The sequence below is a fragment of the Scyliorhinus canicula genome, chromosome 13 (assembly GCF_902713615.1).
Source record: "Scyliorhinus canicula chromosome 13, sScyCan1.1, whole genome shotgun sequence".
NCBI classification, from domain to species: domain Eukaryota; kingdom Metazoa; phylum Chordata; class Chondrichthyes; order Carcharhiniformes; family Scyliorhinidae; genus Scyliorhinus; species Scyliorhinus canicula.
This window is the reverse complement of record NC_052158.1, coordinates 39632522-39649855: the sequence shown is the minus strand read 5'-3', so window position 1 is coordinate 39649855 and position 17334 is coordinate 39632522. Positions and strand designations below refer to the sequence as shown.

Below are 17334 nucleotides of genomic sequence, written 5' to 3'. Positions count from 1 at the left end.
ACTGACCCCTGGGACACTGCACTCAGTCTCCCAGCACTGACCCCTGGGACACTGCACTCAGTCCCCCAGCACTGACCCCTGGGACACTGCACTCAGTCCCCCAGCACTGACCCCTGGGACACTGCACTCAGTCCATCCCAGCACTGACCCCTGGGACACTGCACTCAGTCCCCCAGCACTGACCCCTGGGACACTGCACTCAGTCCCCCAGCACTGACCCCTGGGACACTGCACTCAGTCCCCCAGCACTGACCCCTGGGACACTGCACTCAGTCCCCCAGCACTGACCCCTGGGACACTGCACTCAGTCCCCCAGCACTGACCCCTGGGACACTGCACTCAGTCCCCCAGCACTGACCCCTGGGACACTGCACTCAGTCCCCCAGCACTGACCCTGGGACACTGCACTCAGTCCCTCCCAGCACTGACCCCTGGGACACTGCACTCAGTCCCCCAGCACTGACCCCTGGGACACTGCACTCAGTCCCCCAGCACTGACCCCTGGGACACTGCACTCAGTCCCCCAGCACTGATCCCTGGGACACTGCACTCAGTCCCCCAGCACTGATCCCTGGGACACCGCACTCAGTCCCCCAGCACTGACCCCTGGGACATTGCACTCAGTCTCCCAGCACTGACCCCTGGGACACTGCACTCAGTCCCCCAGCACTGACCCCTTGGACACTGCACTCAGTCCCCCAGCACTGACCCCTGGGACACCGCACTCAGTCTCCCAGCACAGACCCCTGGGACACTGCACTCAGTCCCCCAGCACTGACCCCTGGGACACTGCACTCAGCCCATCCTCCAGCACTGACCCCTGGGACAATGCACTCAGTCCCCCAGCACTGGCCCCTGCGACACTGCACTCAGTCCATCTCCCAGCACTGACCCCTGGGACACTGCACTCAGCCCCCCAGCACTGATCCCTGGTACACTGCACTCAGTCCCCCAGCACTGACCCCTGGGACACTGCACTCAGTCCCCCAGCACTGACCCCTGGGACACTTCACTCAGTCCCCCAGCACTGATCCCTGGGACACTGCACTCAGTCCCCCAGCACTGACCCCTGGGACACTGCACTCAGTCCATCCCCAGCACTGACCCCTGGGACACTGCACTCAGTCCCCCAGCACTGACCCCTGGGACACTGCACTCAGTCTCCCAGCACTGACCCCTGGGACACTGCACTCAGTCCCCCAGCACTGACCCCTGGGACACCGTACTCAGTCGCCCAGCACTGACCCCTGGTACACTGCACTCAGTCCCCCAGCACTGACCCCTGGGACACTGCACTCAGTCTCCCCAGCACTGACCCCTGGGACACTGCACTCAGTCCCCCAGCACTGACCCCTGGGACACTGCACTCAGTCCCCCAGCACTGACCCCTGGGACACTGCACTCAGTCAATCTCCCAGCACTGACCCCTGGGACACTGCACTCAGTCCCCCAGCACTGACCCCTGGGACACTGCACTCAGTCCCCCCAGCACTGATCCCTGGGACACTGCACTCAGTCCCCAGGCACTGACCCCTGGGACACTGCACTCAGGTCCCCCAGCACTGACCCCTGGGACACTGCACTCAGACCCCCAGCACTGACCCCTGGGACACTGCACAGTCCCCCAGCACTGACCCTGGGACACTGCACTCAGTCCCTCCCCAGCACTGACCCCTGGGACACTGCACTCAGTCCCCAAGCAGTGACCCCTGCAACACTGCACTCTGCCCATCCCCCAGCACTGACCCCTGGGACACTGCACTCAGTCCCCAGCACTGACCCCTGGGATACTGCACTCAGTCCCCCAGCACTGACCCCTGGGACACTGCACTCAGTCCCCCCAGCACTGACCCCTGGGACACTGCACTCAGGCCATCCCCCAGCACTGATTCCCTGGGACACTGCACTCAGTCCCCCAGCACTGACCCCTGGGACACTGCACTCAGTCCCCCAGCACTGACCCTGGGACACTGCACTCAGCCCCCCAGCACTGACCCCTGGGACACTGCACTCAGTCCCCCAGCACTGACCCCTGGGCACTGTACTCAGTCTCCCAGTACTGATCCCTGGGACACTGCAGTCAGTCCATCTCCCAGTACTGACCCCTGGGACACTGCACTCAGCCCATCCCCCAGCACTGACCCCTGGGACACTGCACTCAGTCCCCCTGCACTGACCCCTGGGACACTGCACTCAGTCCCCCAGCACTGACCCCTGGGACACTGCACTCAGCCCCCCAGCACTGATCCCTGGGACACTGCACTCAGTCCCCCAGCACTGACCCCTGGGACACTGCACTCAGTCCTCCAGCACTGACCCCTGGGACACTGCACTCAGTCCCCCAGCACTGATCCCTGGGACACTGCACTCAGTCCCCCAGCACTGACCCCTGGGACACTGCACTCAGTCCCCCAGCACTGACCCCTGGGACACTGCACTCAGTCCCCCAGCACTGATCCCTGGGACACTGCACTCAGTCCCCCAGCACTGATCCCTGGGACACTGCACTCAGTCCCCCTGCACTGACCCCTGGGACACCGCACTCAGTCCCCCAGCACTGACCCCTGGGACACTGCACTCAGTCTCCCAGCACTGACCCCATGGGACACTGCACTCAGTCCCCCAGCACTGACCCCTGGGACACTGCACTCAGTCCCCCAGCACTGACCCCTGGGACACTGCACTCAGTCCCCCAGCACTGACCCCTGGGACACTGCACTCAGTCCATCTCCCAGCACTGACCCCTGGGACACTGCACTCAGTCCATCTCCCAGCACTGACCCCTGGGACACTGCACTCAGTCCCCCAGCACTGACCCCTGCGACACTGCACTCAGTCCATCTCCCAGCACTGATCCCTGGGACACTGCACTCAGTCCCCCAGCACTGACCCCTGGGACACGGCACTCAGTCCCCCAGCACTGACCCCTGGGACACTGCACTCAGTCCCCCCAGCACTGACCCCTGGGATACTGCACTCAGTCCCCCAGCACTGACCACTGGGACACTGCACTCAGTCCCCCAGCACTGATACCTGGGACACTGCACTCAGTCCCCCAGCACTGACCCCTGGGGCACTGCACTCAGTCTCCCAGCACTGACCCCTGCGACACTGCATTCAGTCCCCCAGCACTGACCCCTGGGACACTACACTCAGTCCATCTCCAGCACTGACCCCTGGGACACTGCACTCAGTCCCCCAGCACTGACCCCTGGGACACTGCACTCTGTCTCCCAGCACTGACCCCTGGGACACTGCACTCAGTCTCCCAGCACTGACCCCTGCGACACTGCATTCAGTCCCCCAGCACTGACCCCTGGGACACTACACTCAGTCCATCTCCCAGCACTGACCCCTGGGACACTGCACTCAGTCCCCCAGCACTGACCCCTGGGACACTGTACTCAGTCCCCCAGCACTGATCCCTGGGACACTGCACTCAGTCCATCCCCAGCACTGACCCCTGGGACACTGCACTCAGTCCCCCAGCACTGACCCCTGGGACACTGCACTCAGTCCCCCAGCACTGACCCCTGGGACACTGCTACTCAGTCTCCCAGCACTGACCCCTGGGACACTGCACTCAGTCCATCTCCCAGCTACTGAACCCTGGGACACTGCACTCAGCCTCCCCCAGCACTGACCCCTGGGACACTGCACTCAGTCCCCCAGCACTGATCCCTGGGACACTGCACTCAGTCCTCTCCCAGCACTGACCCCTGGGACACTGCACTCAGCCATCCCCCAGCACTGACCCCTGGGACACTGCACTCAGTCCCCCAGCACTGACCCCTGGGACACTGCACTCAGTCCCCCAGCACTGACCCCTGGGACACTGCACTCAGTCCCCCAGCACTGACCCCTGGGACACTGCACTCAGTCCCCCAGCACTGACCCCTGGGACACTGCACTCAGTCCCCCAGCACTGACCCCTGGGACACTGCACTCAGTCCCCCAGCACTGACCCCTGGGACACTGCACTCAGTCCCCCAGCACTGACCCCTGGGACACTGCACTCAGTCCTCCCAGCACTGACCCCTGGCACCACTTCACTCAGTCCCCCAGCACTGACCCCTGGGACACTGCACTCAGTCCCCAGCACTGACCCCTGGGACACTGCACTCAGTCCATCCCCCAGCACTGACCCCTGGGACACTGCACTCAGTCCCCCATGCACTGATACCCTGGGACACTGCACTCAGTCCCCCAGCACTGACCCCTGGGACACTGCACTCAGTCCATCTCCCAGTCTGACCCCTGGGACACTGCACTCAGCCATCCCCCAGCACTGACCCCTGGGACACTGCACTCAGTCCCCCAGCACTGACCCCTGGGACACTGCACTCAGCCCCCAGCACTGACCCCTGGGACACTGCACTCAGTCCCCCAGCACTGACCCCTGGGCACTGTACTCAGTCTCCCAGTACTGATCCCCTGGGACACTGCAGTCAGTCCATCTCCCAGTACTGACCCCTGGGACACTGCACTCAGCCCATCCCCCAGCACTGACCCCTGGGACACTGCACTCAGTCCCCCAGCACTGACCCCTGGGACACTGCACTCAGTCCCCCAGCACTGACCCCTGGGACACTGCACTCAGCCCCCCAGCACTGACCCCTGGGACACTGCACTCAGTCCCCCAGCACTGACCCCTGGGACACTGCACTCAGTCCTCCCAGCACTGACCCCTGGGACACTGCACTCAGTCCCCCAGCACTGATCCCTGGGACACTGCACTCAGTCCCCCAGCACTGACCCCTGGGACACTGCACTCAGTCCCCCAGCACTGACCCCTGGGACACTGCACTCAGTCCCCCAGCACTGATCCCCTGGGACACTGCACTCAGTCCCCCAGCACTGACCCCTGGGACACTGCACTCAGTCCCCCAGCACTGACCCCTGGGACACTGCACTCAGTCCCCCAGCACTGACCCCTGGGACACTGCACTCAGTCTCCCAGCACTGACCCCTGGGACACTGCACTCAGTCCCCCAGCACTGACCCCTGGGACACTGCACTCAGTCCCCCAGCACTGACCCCTGGGACACTGCACTCAGTCCCCAGCCCTGACCCCTTGGCCACTGCACTCAGTCCATCTCCCAGCACTGACCCCTGGGACAATGCACTCAGTCCATCTCCCAGCACTGACCCCTGGGACAATGCACTCAGTCCCCCAGCACTGGCTCCTGCGACACTGCACTCAGTCCATCTCCCAGCACTGATCCCTGGGACACTGCACTCAGCCCCCAGCACTGACCCCTGGGATACTGCACTCAGTCCCCCAACACTGACCCCTGGGACACGGCACTCAGTCCACCAGCACTGATCCCTGGGACACTGCACTCAGTCCCCCAGCACTGACCCATGGGATACTGCACTCAGCCCCCAGCACTGACCACTGGGACACTGCACTCAGTCCCCCAGCACTGATCCCTGGGACACTGCACTCTGTCTCCCAGCACTGACCCCTGGGACACTGCACTCAGTCTCCCCAGCACTGACCCCTGCGACACTGCATTCAGTCCCCCAGCACTGACCCCTGGGACACTACACTCAGTCCATCTCCCAGCACTGACCCCTGGGACACTGCACTCAGTCCCCCAGCACTGACCCCTGGGACACTGCACTCAGTCCCCCAGCACTGACCCCTGGGCACTGTTCTCAGTCTCCCAGCACTGATCCCTGGGACACTGCACTCAGTCCATCTCCCAGTTCTGACCCCTGGGACACTGCACTCAGCCCATCCCCCAGCACTGACCCCTGGGCACTGTACTCAGTCTCCCAGCACTGATCCCTGGGACACTGCAGTCAGTCCATCTCCCAGTACTGACCCCTGGGACACTGCACTCAGCCCATCCCCCAGCACTGACCCCTGGGACACTGCACTCAGTCCCCCTGCACTGACCCCTGGGACACTGCACTCAGTCCCCCAGCACTGACCCCTGGGACACTGCACTCAGCCCATCTCCCAGCACTGACCCCTGGGACACTGCACTCAGTCCCCCAGCACTGACCCCTGGGACACTGCACTCAGTCCCCCAGCACTGACCCCTGGGACACTGCACTCAGTCCCCCAGCACTGACCCCTGGTACACTGCACTCAGTCCCCCAGCACTGACCCCTGGGACACTGCACTCAGTCCCCCAGCACTGACCCCTGGGACACTGCACTCAGTCCTCCAGCACTGACCCCTGCAACACTTCACTCAGTCCCCCAGCACTGACCCCTGGGACACTGCACTCAGTCCCCAGCACTGACCCCTGGGACACTGCACTCAGTCCATCCCCCAGCACTGATCCCTGGGACACTGCACTCAGTCCCCCTGCACTGATACCTGGGACACTGCACTCAGTCCCCCAGCACTGACCCCTGGGACACTGCACTCAGTCCATCTCCCAGTTCTGACCCCTGGGACACTGCACTCAGCCCATCCCCCAGCACTGACCCCTGGGACACTGCACTCAGTCCCCCTGCACTGACCCCTGGGACACTGCACTCAGTCCCCCAGCACTGACCCCTGGGACACTGCACTCAGCCCCCCAGCACTGATCCCTGGGACACTGCACAGTCCCCCAGCACTGATCCCTGGGACACTGCACAGTCTCCCAGCACTGATCCCTGGGACACTGCACTCAGTCCCCCAGCACTGATCCCTGGGACACTGCACTCAGTCCCCCTGCACTGACCCCTGGGACACCGCACTCAGTCCCCCAGCACTGACCCCTGGGACATTGCACTCAGTCTCCCAGCACTGACCCCTGGGACACTGCACTCAGTCCCCCAGCACTGACCCCTTGGACACTGCACTCAGTCCCCCAGCACTGACCCCTGGGACACCGCACTCAGTCTCCCAGCACTGACCCCTGGGACACTGCACTCAGTCCCCCAGCACTGACCCCTGGGACACTGCACTCAGTCCCCCAGCACTGACCCCTGGGACACTGCACTCAGCCCATCCCCCAGCACTGACCCCTGGGACACTGCACTCAGTCCCCCAGCACTGGCCCCTGCGACACTGCACTCAGTCCATCTCCCAGCACTGACCCCTGGGACACTGCACTCAGCCCCCCAGCACTGATCCCTGGGACACTGCACTCAGTCCCCCAGCACTGACCCCTGGGACACTGCACTCAGTCCCCCAGCACTGACCCCTGGGACACTTCACTCAGTCCCACAGCACTGATCCCTGGGACACTGCACTCAGTCCCCCAGCACTGACCCCTGGGACACTGCACTCAGTCCCCCAGCACTGACCTCTGGGACACTGCACTCTGTCTCCCAGCACTGACCCCTGGGACACTGCACTCAGTCCCCCAGCACTGACCCCTGGGACACTGCACTTAGTCCCCCGGCACTGACCCCTGCGACACTGCATTCAGTCCCCCAGCACTGACCCCTGGGACACTGCACTCAGTCCCCCAGCACTGACCCCTGGGACACTGCACTCAGTCCCCCAGCACTGACCTCTGGGACACTGCACTCAGTCCATCTCCCAGCACTGACCCGTGGGACACTGCACTCAGTCCCCCAGCACTGACCCCTGGGACACTGCACTCAGTCCCCCAGCACTGATCCCTGGGGCACTGCACTCAGTCCCCCAGCACTGACCCCTGGGACACTGCACACAGTCCATCCCCCAGCACTGACCCCTGGGACACTGCGCTCAGTCCCCCAGCACTGACCCCTGGGACACTGCACTCAGTCCCCCAGCACTGACCCCTGGGACACTGCACTCAGTCCCCCAGCACTGACCCCTTGGACACTGCACTCAGTCCCCCAGCACTGACCCCTGGGACACTGCACTCAGTCCCCCAGCACTGACCCCTGGGACACTGCACTCAGTCCCCCAGCACTGACCACTGAGAAACTGCACTCAGTCCCCCAGCACTGACCCCTGGGACACTGCACTCAGTCTCCCAGCACTGACCCCTGGGACACTGCACTCAGTCCCCCAGCACTGACTTTGATGACTGAATCTCCCCATTTCTGCTTCAATTTCCCATAAGAATGATTATCGATTCTGTTGTCTCTGACAGGAATTCACATTTTTCAATGGATTCGGTCTGTCGAGGTCAGTGAAGACGGCTCCTGTAAGATATCGATGAGGTTTGGATTTGATGGAAAGGATTATATTAGTTTAGAGCCGGACAGAATGAGATGGGTCGCAACCAATCCCATTGCATTGAAGACGAAAGAAAAATGGGATTCGGATCAATCCTGGAACAGCTACTGGGAAACATATCTTCAAGGAGTATTTGTTCAACATTTGAACAGATATTTAGAAGCTGGAAAGGAATATTTTGGACGGAAAGGTATTGATTTGAGTTTTGATCCATGTTCTGATCTAACTTCACTGATCTATCAAACCGTTCTCCCATTCCATTCAGTGTCTGTCTATTGTTTGTGTTTTCACCCTTTCCCATTACAGTTCAGCCTGAAGTCTTCATCTCCAGAAGTGAGGCCAATAGTCAGTACAAGCCGCTCACTCTCTCCTGCCTGGTTACTGGCTTTTATCCTGTAGACATCGAGGTGACCTGGCTAAGGAATGGAGAGGTAATGTCTGAGACACAATCCTCGGGGCTTCGACCGAACCACGATGGGAGCCATCAGATCCAGAAAGAGATTGAAATAAATGCTGGGGATGAGGATCAATACTCCTGTCAAATTGAACACAGCAGCCTGGCAGAGCCCAAGCTCCATCAGTGGGGTAAGGAATTGCACTATGTGGTATGTTTGCATGTCTGCACATGTGTATTTGTATGTATGTGAGTCTTATGTGTGTCTGTGTGTGCATGTGTTTCAGTCTGTGTGTATTTGTGTGTACATGAGTCTGTGTATGTATTTTTTAACAGTCCCTCCTGTTTGCTCCCTGTTTATTCCCTTATTTCCCGTTTCTTTTATTTGCTGTCAGATTTTTGATCCATGGATGATTGATGGACGTTTGTCAGTAAAGGCAGCCTTTATTGTTAATTCAAGCAGAAGAAAGCAGTGGCCTGTGCCTTTAATGAAAGCAGAAGATTTCAGTGGCTGGTGGGATCAGTGATGCCTCGTTTTGACTGATTTGGCTGGTGGTCAATGAATTGGCCTAAAACACGGTGTTCTGTCTGGTAACAGGTGGTGATTGGGTCTGTTCCCACTGAAATGTTTCAGAGACCTAAAGAGCTTTCATAGAATCATAGCATTTACAGTGCAGAAGGAGGCCATTCGGCCCATTGAGTCTGCACTAGCCCTTAGAAAGAGCACCCTACCAAGTCCACACCTCCACCCTCTCCCCATAATCCAGTAACCCCCACCTTTTGGACACTAAGGGCAATTTAGCATGGCCAATCCACCTAAACTGCATGTCTTTGGACTGCGTGAGGAAACCGGAGCACCCGGAGGAAACACACGCAGACATGGGGAGAACGTGCAGACTCCGCACAGATAGTGACCCAGCCGGGAACCAAACCTGGGACCCTGGAGCTGTGAAGCGACTGTGCTAACCACTGTGCTACCATGCTTCCCATAGAACATAGAACATAGAACAGTACAGCACAGAACAGGCCCTTCGGCCCTCGATGTTGTGCCGAGCAATGATCACCCCACTCAAACCCACGCATCCACCCTATACCCGTAACCCAACAATCCCCCCCTTAACCTTACTTTTTAGGACACTACGGGCAATTTAGCATGGCCAATCCACCTAATCCGCACGTCTTTGGACTGTGGGAGGAAACCGGAGCACCCGGAGGAAACCCACGCACACACGGGGAGGACGTGCAGACTCCGCACAGACAGTGACCCAGTCGGGAACTGAACCTGGGACCCTAGAGCTGTGAAGCATTTATGCTAACCACCATGCTACCGTGCTGCCCCAATAGTTTCACTTTGTCAGCAGAGAAAGCAACCCTTTCTTTTTCCCATTCTGCTTTCTCCTATAATAACCGGCTAATTCTCATCAAAAGGCCACTGTGGGAACCAACTCTTTCTGCGGAACAGGCTGATGCGAGCAGAATCCTTTCGGCCAGCCCTGGCGCCAGTCGGCGGGGCGCCAAAGGCCGTTCGCATCAGTCGGCGGGGCGCCAAGCACTCCAGCGCGGGCCTAGCCCCTAAAGGTGCGTAGAATTCCGCACCTTTCGGGAGGCCCAACGCCGGAGTAGTTCTCGCCACTCCGGTATGCCGGGACCCCCCGCCCTGCCGGGTAGGGGAGAATCCCGGCCCTGATAATTCTCTCTGCAGAACAGGCTGATGCACAGAATCCCGGCCCTGATAACTCTCTCTGCAGAACAGGCTGATGCAAGCAGAATCCAGAACCTGATAACTCTCTCTGCAGAACAGGCTGATGCATGCAGAATCCAGAACCTGATAACTCTCTCTGCAGAACAGGCTGATGCAAGCAGAATCCCGGCCCTGATAACTCTCTCTGCAGAACAGGCTGATGCAAGCAGAATCCAGAACCTGATAACTCTCTCTGCAGAACAGTTTGATGCAAGCAGAATCCCGGCCCTGATAACTGTTTCTACAGAACAACCTGATTCAAGCAGAATCCAGAACCTGATTACACTCTCTGCAGAACAGGCTGATGCAAGCAGAATCTAGAACCTGATAACCCTTTCTGCAGAACAACCTGATTCAAGCAGACTCCCGGCCCTGATAACTCTCTCTGCAGAACAGGCTGATGCATGCAGAATCCAGAACCTGATTAATCTCTCTGCAGAACAGGCTGATGCAAGCAGAATCCCGGCCCTGATAACTCTCTCTGTAGAACAGGCTGATGCAAGCAGAATCCAGAACCTGATAACTCTCTCTGCAGAACAGGCTGATGCAAGCAGAATCCAGAACCTGATAACTCTCTCTGCAGAACAGGCTGATGCAAGCAGAATCCCGGCCCTGATAACTCTCTCTGCAGAACAGGCTGATGCATGCAGAATCCAGAACCTGATAACCCTTTCTGCAGAACAACCTGATTCAAGCAGACTCCCGGCCCTGATAACTGTTTCTACAGAACAGGCTGATGCAAGCAGAATCCCGGCCCTGATAACTCTCTCTGCAGAACAGGCTGATGCATGCAGAATCCAGAACCTGATAACCCTTTCTGCAGAACAACCTGATTCAAGCAGAATCCCGGCCCTGATAACTGTTTCTACAGAACAGGCTGATGCAAGCAGAATCCAGAACCTGATTAATCTCTCTGCAGAACAGGCTGATGCAAGCAGAGTCCAGAACCCGATAACTCTCTCTGCAGAACAGGCTGATGCAAGCAGAATCCGGGCCCTGATAATTCTCTCTGCAGAACAGGCTGATGCACAGAATCCCGGCCCTGATAACTCTCTCTGCAGAACAGGCTGATGCACAGAATCCCGGCCCTGATAACTCTCTCTGCAGAACAGGCTGATGTGATGCCAGGGGTGTCTCCTGTAAAAGCTGTGAGTCAGATATTGCTGAATGCAAGGAAGATCCTTACAAGCTGTACGTTAGAGACTATAATCCACACTCATACTGTGAAGACAGTGCACTAAATAAATCATCATCTGAAGCAAGGACTCTTATCTTTTGACCTGCATCCTTATTAGTTTTACCCCTTTCCACCTCTCTGTGTTTGTCTGTCTTATGGATGTGGCGAGAGGATGGGACAGTTAAATGGGGAGTCAGGTATAATTTCTCATCGAGCAGCTTTATTTACTGCGTAAGTCATCTTTTTGTTTTGTTTTTCATGAACACTAATTCTGTTTAAATTTACATGACTGGGCAGCCAAGGCCAAAGACTTTGGCTATTTTTAGAAGAATTATTAGTGTTAATTCACGTGCGGCAACTCCAGGACGGGTAGGGCTGGAATTGACCGCGTACTACCCAGGGTGTCATAATGGTGTGTTTGTGCGTGTTTGTGAAACTGTGTTCATTCGTGTTTGTGTGCCTGTGTGCATGTGTGTGTCTTTGTATACAATATGGTGTGTGTGTTTGTGTGAATGCAGGCATGTTTGTGTGTGGCTCAGACTGTGTATGATGTGTGTGTCTGAGTTTATGCCTGTGTGTGCTTGTGTTTGTGTGAGAGTGGTGTTTGTGTGTGAGTGTATGTGTGTGTGTCTGTGAGCGTGTGTCCATGTGTATGCGCATTTGTGAGTGTGTGTCCATGTGTGTGGGCCTGTGTGTGTGTGTGTATGTGTCTATTTGCGTTGTGTATGTATGTGTGTGTCTGTGTATGCATGTATGTGTGGTTCTGTGAGTGTGTGCGCATGTGCATGTGTGTGCATGTGTCTGTGTGCATGTGTGTGAATATGTCTGTGCATATGTGCATGTGTGTGTGGGCCGGTGTGTGTGCATGTATGTGTGGATTTCTGTATCCATGTGTGTGTTACTGTGTGTGTACATGTGTATGTGTGTGTGTAAGTATGTGTCCGTTTGCATGTGCGTGTCTGTGTTTATGTATGTGTTGTGTATGCATATGTGTGTTTGTATGTGACAGTGCATGTGTATGTGCATATGTATGTCTGTGTATATGTGTGTGTGCATATATACGCGTGAGTGTGTGTCTGTGTGACGGTGTATACGTGTTTCTGTCCCTGTCCCCCACAGATCAATCAATTTTCACCCCTTATCAAACATTCCCTCCATTTCCAAACACTCTGGTTATTGTCACAAATCCTTGTGTGAAACCTTGGGCTGGATTCTCCGCTGGCGGGATTCTCTGTTGTGCCGGCAGCGCACCCACACCCGGGGATTCCCGATGGCGTTGGACTGCCCACTATGGGAAACCCCATTGGCCGGCTGGTGGGATGGAGAATCCCGCTGCTGGCAGGGGTGCGCTGCACCCAAAAACTGGTGTGATGGGACGGAGAATGCTGCCCTTAATCATTCACCCTATGGAAGTCCATCTGGAGCAGATCCATAGACATTCCCTTATCCACCATGTCAGTGAGATCTTCATCAAATTCAATGAGATTAATCAGACATGAGCCCCCATCACAGATCCATCCTGTCTCTCTTTGATCAGCTGATTCTTGTCTAAGTGTCTGGAACTCAATCTCTGGACATTTATGAATCTTTTCTTTGAGTTGGATTCTCTCACTTATTCCTTGTGTTGACCATGGTGGCTTCACTGCAGTCGGTTAGGACTAAGTTCTGCTGTTGGATTGTACCAAGTGCTTCTTTTGAAGAGTTTGTTCTGTTTATCTGTTGTTTTCCTCATTATCAGCTCAGCCCAGTTTCCTGTGGTCAGTTTATTCCTCATCCCTTTGAAGTTTGATGTGAATCCCATCTGTGATGCTGCATCCTGGGCCGTACAATGTTACCCTGGAGATTGAGCAAGGACAGGACACAGAGACATTGGGGAGAATTAGAACTGAACTGGCCGGGAAGGTAACCCACGGGATTGGGAAAACACGGCTTTGACATCCCATCAATGGGAATCTTTAGTGACTTCACTGGAGAGTAAAATCGGGCGAGTGTACAACCAACGTTCCCACCAATCCCATCAATTCCCAATGGGCGGCTTCAGTTCAAATTGTCCCCAATTAACACAGAACCGGGAATGGATCCGGGAACAGAGACAATCCTCATATTATTCACATGTGTTTCAGAATTCCCAGGAAACAGTGGGGGATACGCCAATCTTGGAATTATAATCGGATCAGTGATCATGGCACTGGCTGTTATTGTCGGGATAATCGGAATAATCATCTGGAAAAGAATACGGAGAGGTGAGGATCAAAGAGCTGGGAATATAAAACTGAGGGGACAGAGTGAGTGTGGGGGAATCCCCAGTACTGGGAGTACAGGACACTGAGAGGGGATAGAGAGGGGAATGTAGAACTGAGGGGACAGAGTGAGTGGGGGGAATCCCCAGTACTGGGTGCACAGGACACTGAGAGGGGAGAGAGAGGGGAATGTAGAACTGGGGGGACAGAGTGAGTGTGGGGGGAATCCCCAGTACTGGGAGTACAGGACACTGAGAGGGGAGAGAGAGGGGAATGTAGAACTGGGGGGACAGAGTGAGTGTGGGGGGAATCCCCAGTACTGGGAGTACAGGACACTGAGAGGGGAGAGAGAGGGGAATGTAGAACTGGGGGGACAGAGTGAGTGTGGGGGGAATCCCCAGTACTGGGAGTACAGGACACTGAGGGGAGAGAGGGGAATGTAGAACTGAGGGGACAGAGTGAGTGTGGGGGGAATCCCCAGTACTGGGAGTACAGGACACTGAGAGGGGAGAGAGAGGGGAATGTAGAACTGAGGGGGACAGAGTGAGTGTGGGGGAATCCCCAGTACTGGGAGTACAGGACACTGAGAGGGGAGAGAGAGGGGAATGTAGAACTGAGGGCACAGAGTGAGTGTGGGGGAATCCCCAGTACTGGGAGTACAGGACACTGAGAGGGGAGAGAGAGAGAGGGGAATGTAGAACTGAGGGGACAGAGTGAGTGTGGGGGGAATCCCCAGTACTGGGAGTACAGGACAGTGAGAGGGGAGAGAGAGAGAGAGGGGAATGTAGAACTGAGGGGACAGAGTGAGTGTGGGGGAATCTCCAGTACTGAGAGTACAGGACACTGAGAAGGGAGAGAGAGAGAGAGGGGAATGTAGAACTGAGGGGACAGAGTGAGTGTGGGGGTATCCCCAGTACTGGGAGTACAGGACACTGAGAGGGGAGAGAGAGAGAGAGAGAGGGGAATGTAGAACTGAGGGGACAGAGTGAGTGTGGGGGGAATCCCCAGTACTGGGAGTACAGGACACTGAGAGGGGAGAGAGAGGGGAATGTAGAACTGAGGGGGACAGAGTGAGTGTGGGGGAATCCCCAGTACTGGGAGTACAGGACACTGAGAGGGGAGAGAGAGAGAGAGAGAGGGGAATGTAGAACTGAGGGGACAGAGTGAGTGTGGGCGTACAGGTCATCCCATTTGGAGTATTGTGAGCAGTTTTAGGCCCTGTATCTAAGGAAGGATGTGCTGGCCTTGGAAAGGGTCCAGAGGAAATTCATAAAAATGATGAAAAGCTTGGAGTATGAGGAGCGGGTGAGTACTCATTTGAGTTTGGAAGGATGAGGGGTGATCTTATTGAAACTTACAGTTTCTGTGAGGACTGGATAGAGTGGACATGGAGAGGATGTTTCCACTGGAAACATGAAAAACTGGAACCTGAAGGAACAGCCTCAGACTGAAGGGATGATCCTTTAGAACTGAGATGATGAAGAATTTCTTGAGCCAGACAGTAGTGAATCTGTGGAACTCTTTGCCGCAGAAGGCTGTGGAGGCCAAATCACTGAGTGGCTTTAAGACAGAGACAGATAGGTTCTTGATTAATAAGGGGATCAGGGGTCATGGGGATAAGGCAGGAGAACTGGGATGACAAAAACATCAGCCATGGTGGAATGGCAGAGCAGACTCGATGGGCCGAGTGGCCTAATTCAGCTCTTATGTCTCATGTTCTTCTGGTCTTAAACCCACCACACACACTCACATCCTCACCTACTGAATATGGATGGTATGGAAGAGATCTAATGGATCTCCATAAAGTGTAAGGATGGATGGGAGTGTGGGAATGAGTATTTCTCACACAATCTCCATTCCCTCACACTTGTTGTGTTCTCACTCTCTGATAATGGATTATTCCCCATTCTAACTGACATTTATTTTACTTCTGCAGATTTACAAAGTGTGATCTACAAAATTGCTCCCATTAAGGACTGATGGGAAATATTTTTGGGAATGAAATACATTTATTCAAATTTCAAATTTTACACCAAATGATCAAATGTTATTACATTTAAATTAAAATGATCTAGCTTTTTAAAAAATCATTCAATATATCTCACGATCAAATGTTACCCGAGTCAAGATTGAAGAATATTTAACATGTGAGTGGGTGGGGAGGACAATCCGGTTGTAGATTGTTCCGGAAATGGATGGAATGGAGCATGCCAACATGGATGTCCCAGGAGTCAGGCCTCATGGAGAAGCTGAGGAAACACCGACTGCAGCTGTCAGGCAGGCTGCAGAGCAGCTGGGGGCTGGTAGATTTGGACATTGAGATTGAGAAAATCCCACTCCCTCCCCCCAGGAAATCAGAGAAAAGAACAGTGTGGATGGCGAGTGAAACAAGAGACATTTTATTACGGCAGCAAATAGACATTGTACAACTTTGTGATAGTTATTGCTGAACAATGGAAATCTCAGGAAAATGGTCCAAAACATTTGGACATTTGTGTTAATGAGATATTTTTCTGCTTTATAAACTGTTGTCATCTTAAAATGGATCATGGAAATAAAATGATTTTGATTTATTCAGAATGACTCCTGGTTGAAGCAAAAATACAACAACAACCTCAAACAGAACACAGACAATTTATAATTTAGAAATAGAATTCCCATTAAATAAGAGAAAACCAATATTTCCTCAAAATGAAACATTAAAAATCCCTCCTCTCTGTGCCTGAGGGTCTCTGTCACAAAGGGGGAAGGGGGGGGGGGGGGAGATAAAGACGTCCTCTCTGCAAGAGCTGCCCCCTAATGCCCCCTGCATCTTCCCCGTATCCGTATCCTGCCCCCTCTAGTGGCAGAGACATGCCCAGCAGCTGCTCACTGCTCATTGAGGAGCTGCTGAGCAGAAGCTGCATCCGTTAGAGGTACAGACTCGGGACACTCCCCACATTAAAACGCTGAAGGGGCAGCGTGGGGATGTCGCCTGCCCTCCCACCCTGACCCTCCACTGCCTCGCTGAGTCGCACCTCACCCACTGCATTGGACCGCCCAGCGGTAGAATAGAAAGTTTGGTAGGGCCTGTCCTCCCACTTGCTGCCATCTTTGCAAAATAGACTTACTTCCATGAGGAACTCTTTCCCACGCCCTGCCCCCCCGCCCCCTGCCAGACGAAGCCCGTGATTAGTTTGTTGGCCCTGGTGAGGAAAGATTTGGGAATGAAGAGGAACCCAGGCAGCACATTTATTTTGACCCTTTGTGCCGTTCTGTCCAGCGAAAGAGGAAGCGAGTCCCATCTTTGCAGGTCCTTTTCACCTCCTCCACCAGGCTGGAGAGGTCCCATTTGTGGATCCTTGTCAAATGGCTTCTCGAAATTTAAATTGATCACATTCACTGGTTCTCCTTTGTCTAACTTTCTCGTTGATGCACAATCAATTGCACAAAGACTAAGATTGGGTACAACTGTGGCTTTATTGCAGTCAGATGCGTGGTCTCCTGCTGCAGCTGGCAAAATGGCAGATCAATGGAGGACACGCATATTTATACTCCTCCTACCGGGCGGAGCCAGCCGGCAGGGGCTACCGGCGAACCTGTAGTGCAGGTCCTACCTTACATGCCCTAATACAGAAGCACACAGTGATTCACCACATTCACCCCCTGTTAAAAATGAGT

The 17334-nt window shown here is 55.5% G+C and overlaps 2 protein-coding genes across 2 annotated transcripts in view; both read left to right on the top strand.

The window, feature by feature from the left end:
• LOC119975568 (class I histocompatibility antigen, F10 alpha chain-like) overlaps window positions 1-15761 on the top strand; it is a 22941-nt gene extending 7180 nt beyond the window's left edge. Inside the window, exons 3-6 of the mRNA XM_038815356.1 lie at window positions 8037-8312; window positions 8429-8707; window positions 13558-13677; window positions 15611-15761. Of these exons, the coding sequence (XP_038671284.1) occupies window positions 8037-8312; window positions 8429-8707; window positions 13558-13677; window positions 15611-15654 (719 nt within the window). The 3' untranslated portion in view covers window positions 15655-15761. The remainder of the gene's footprint in view (window positions 1-8036; window positions 8313-8428; window positions 8708-13557; window positions 13678-15610) is intronic.
• LOC119976111 (stonustoxin subunit alpha-like) overlaps window positions 1-17334 on the top strand; it is a 784268-nt gene that overhangs the window by 728939 nt on the left and 37995 nt on the right. The window lies entirely within an intron of this gene.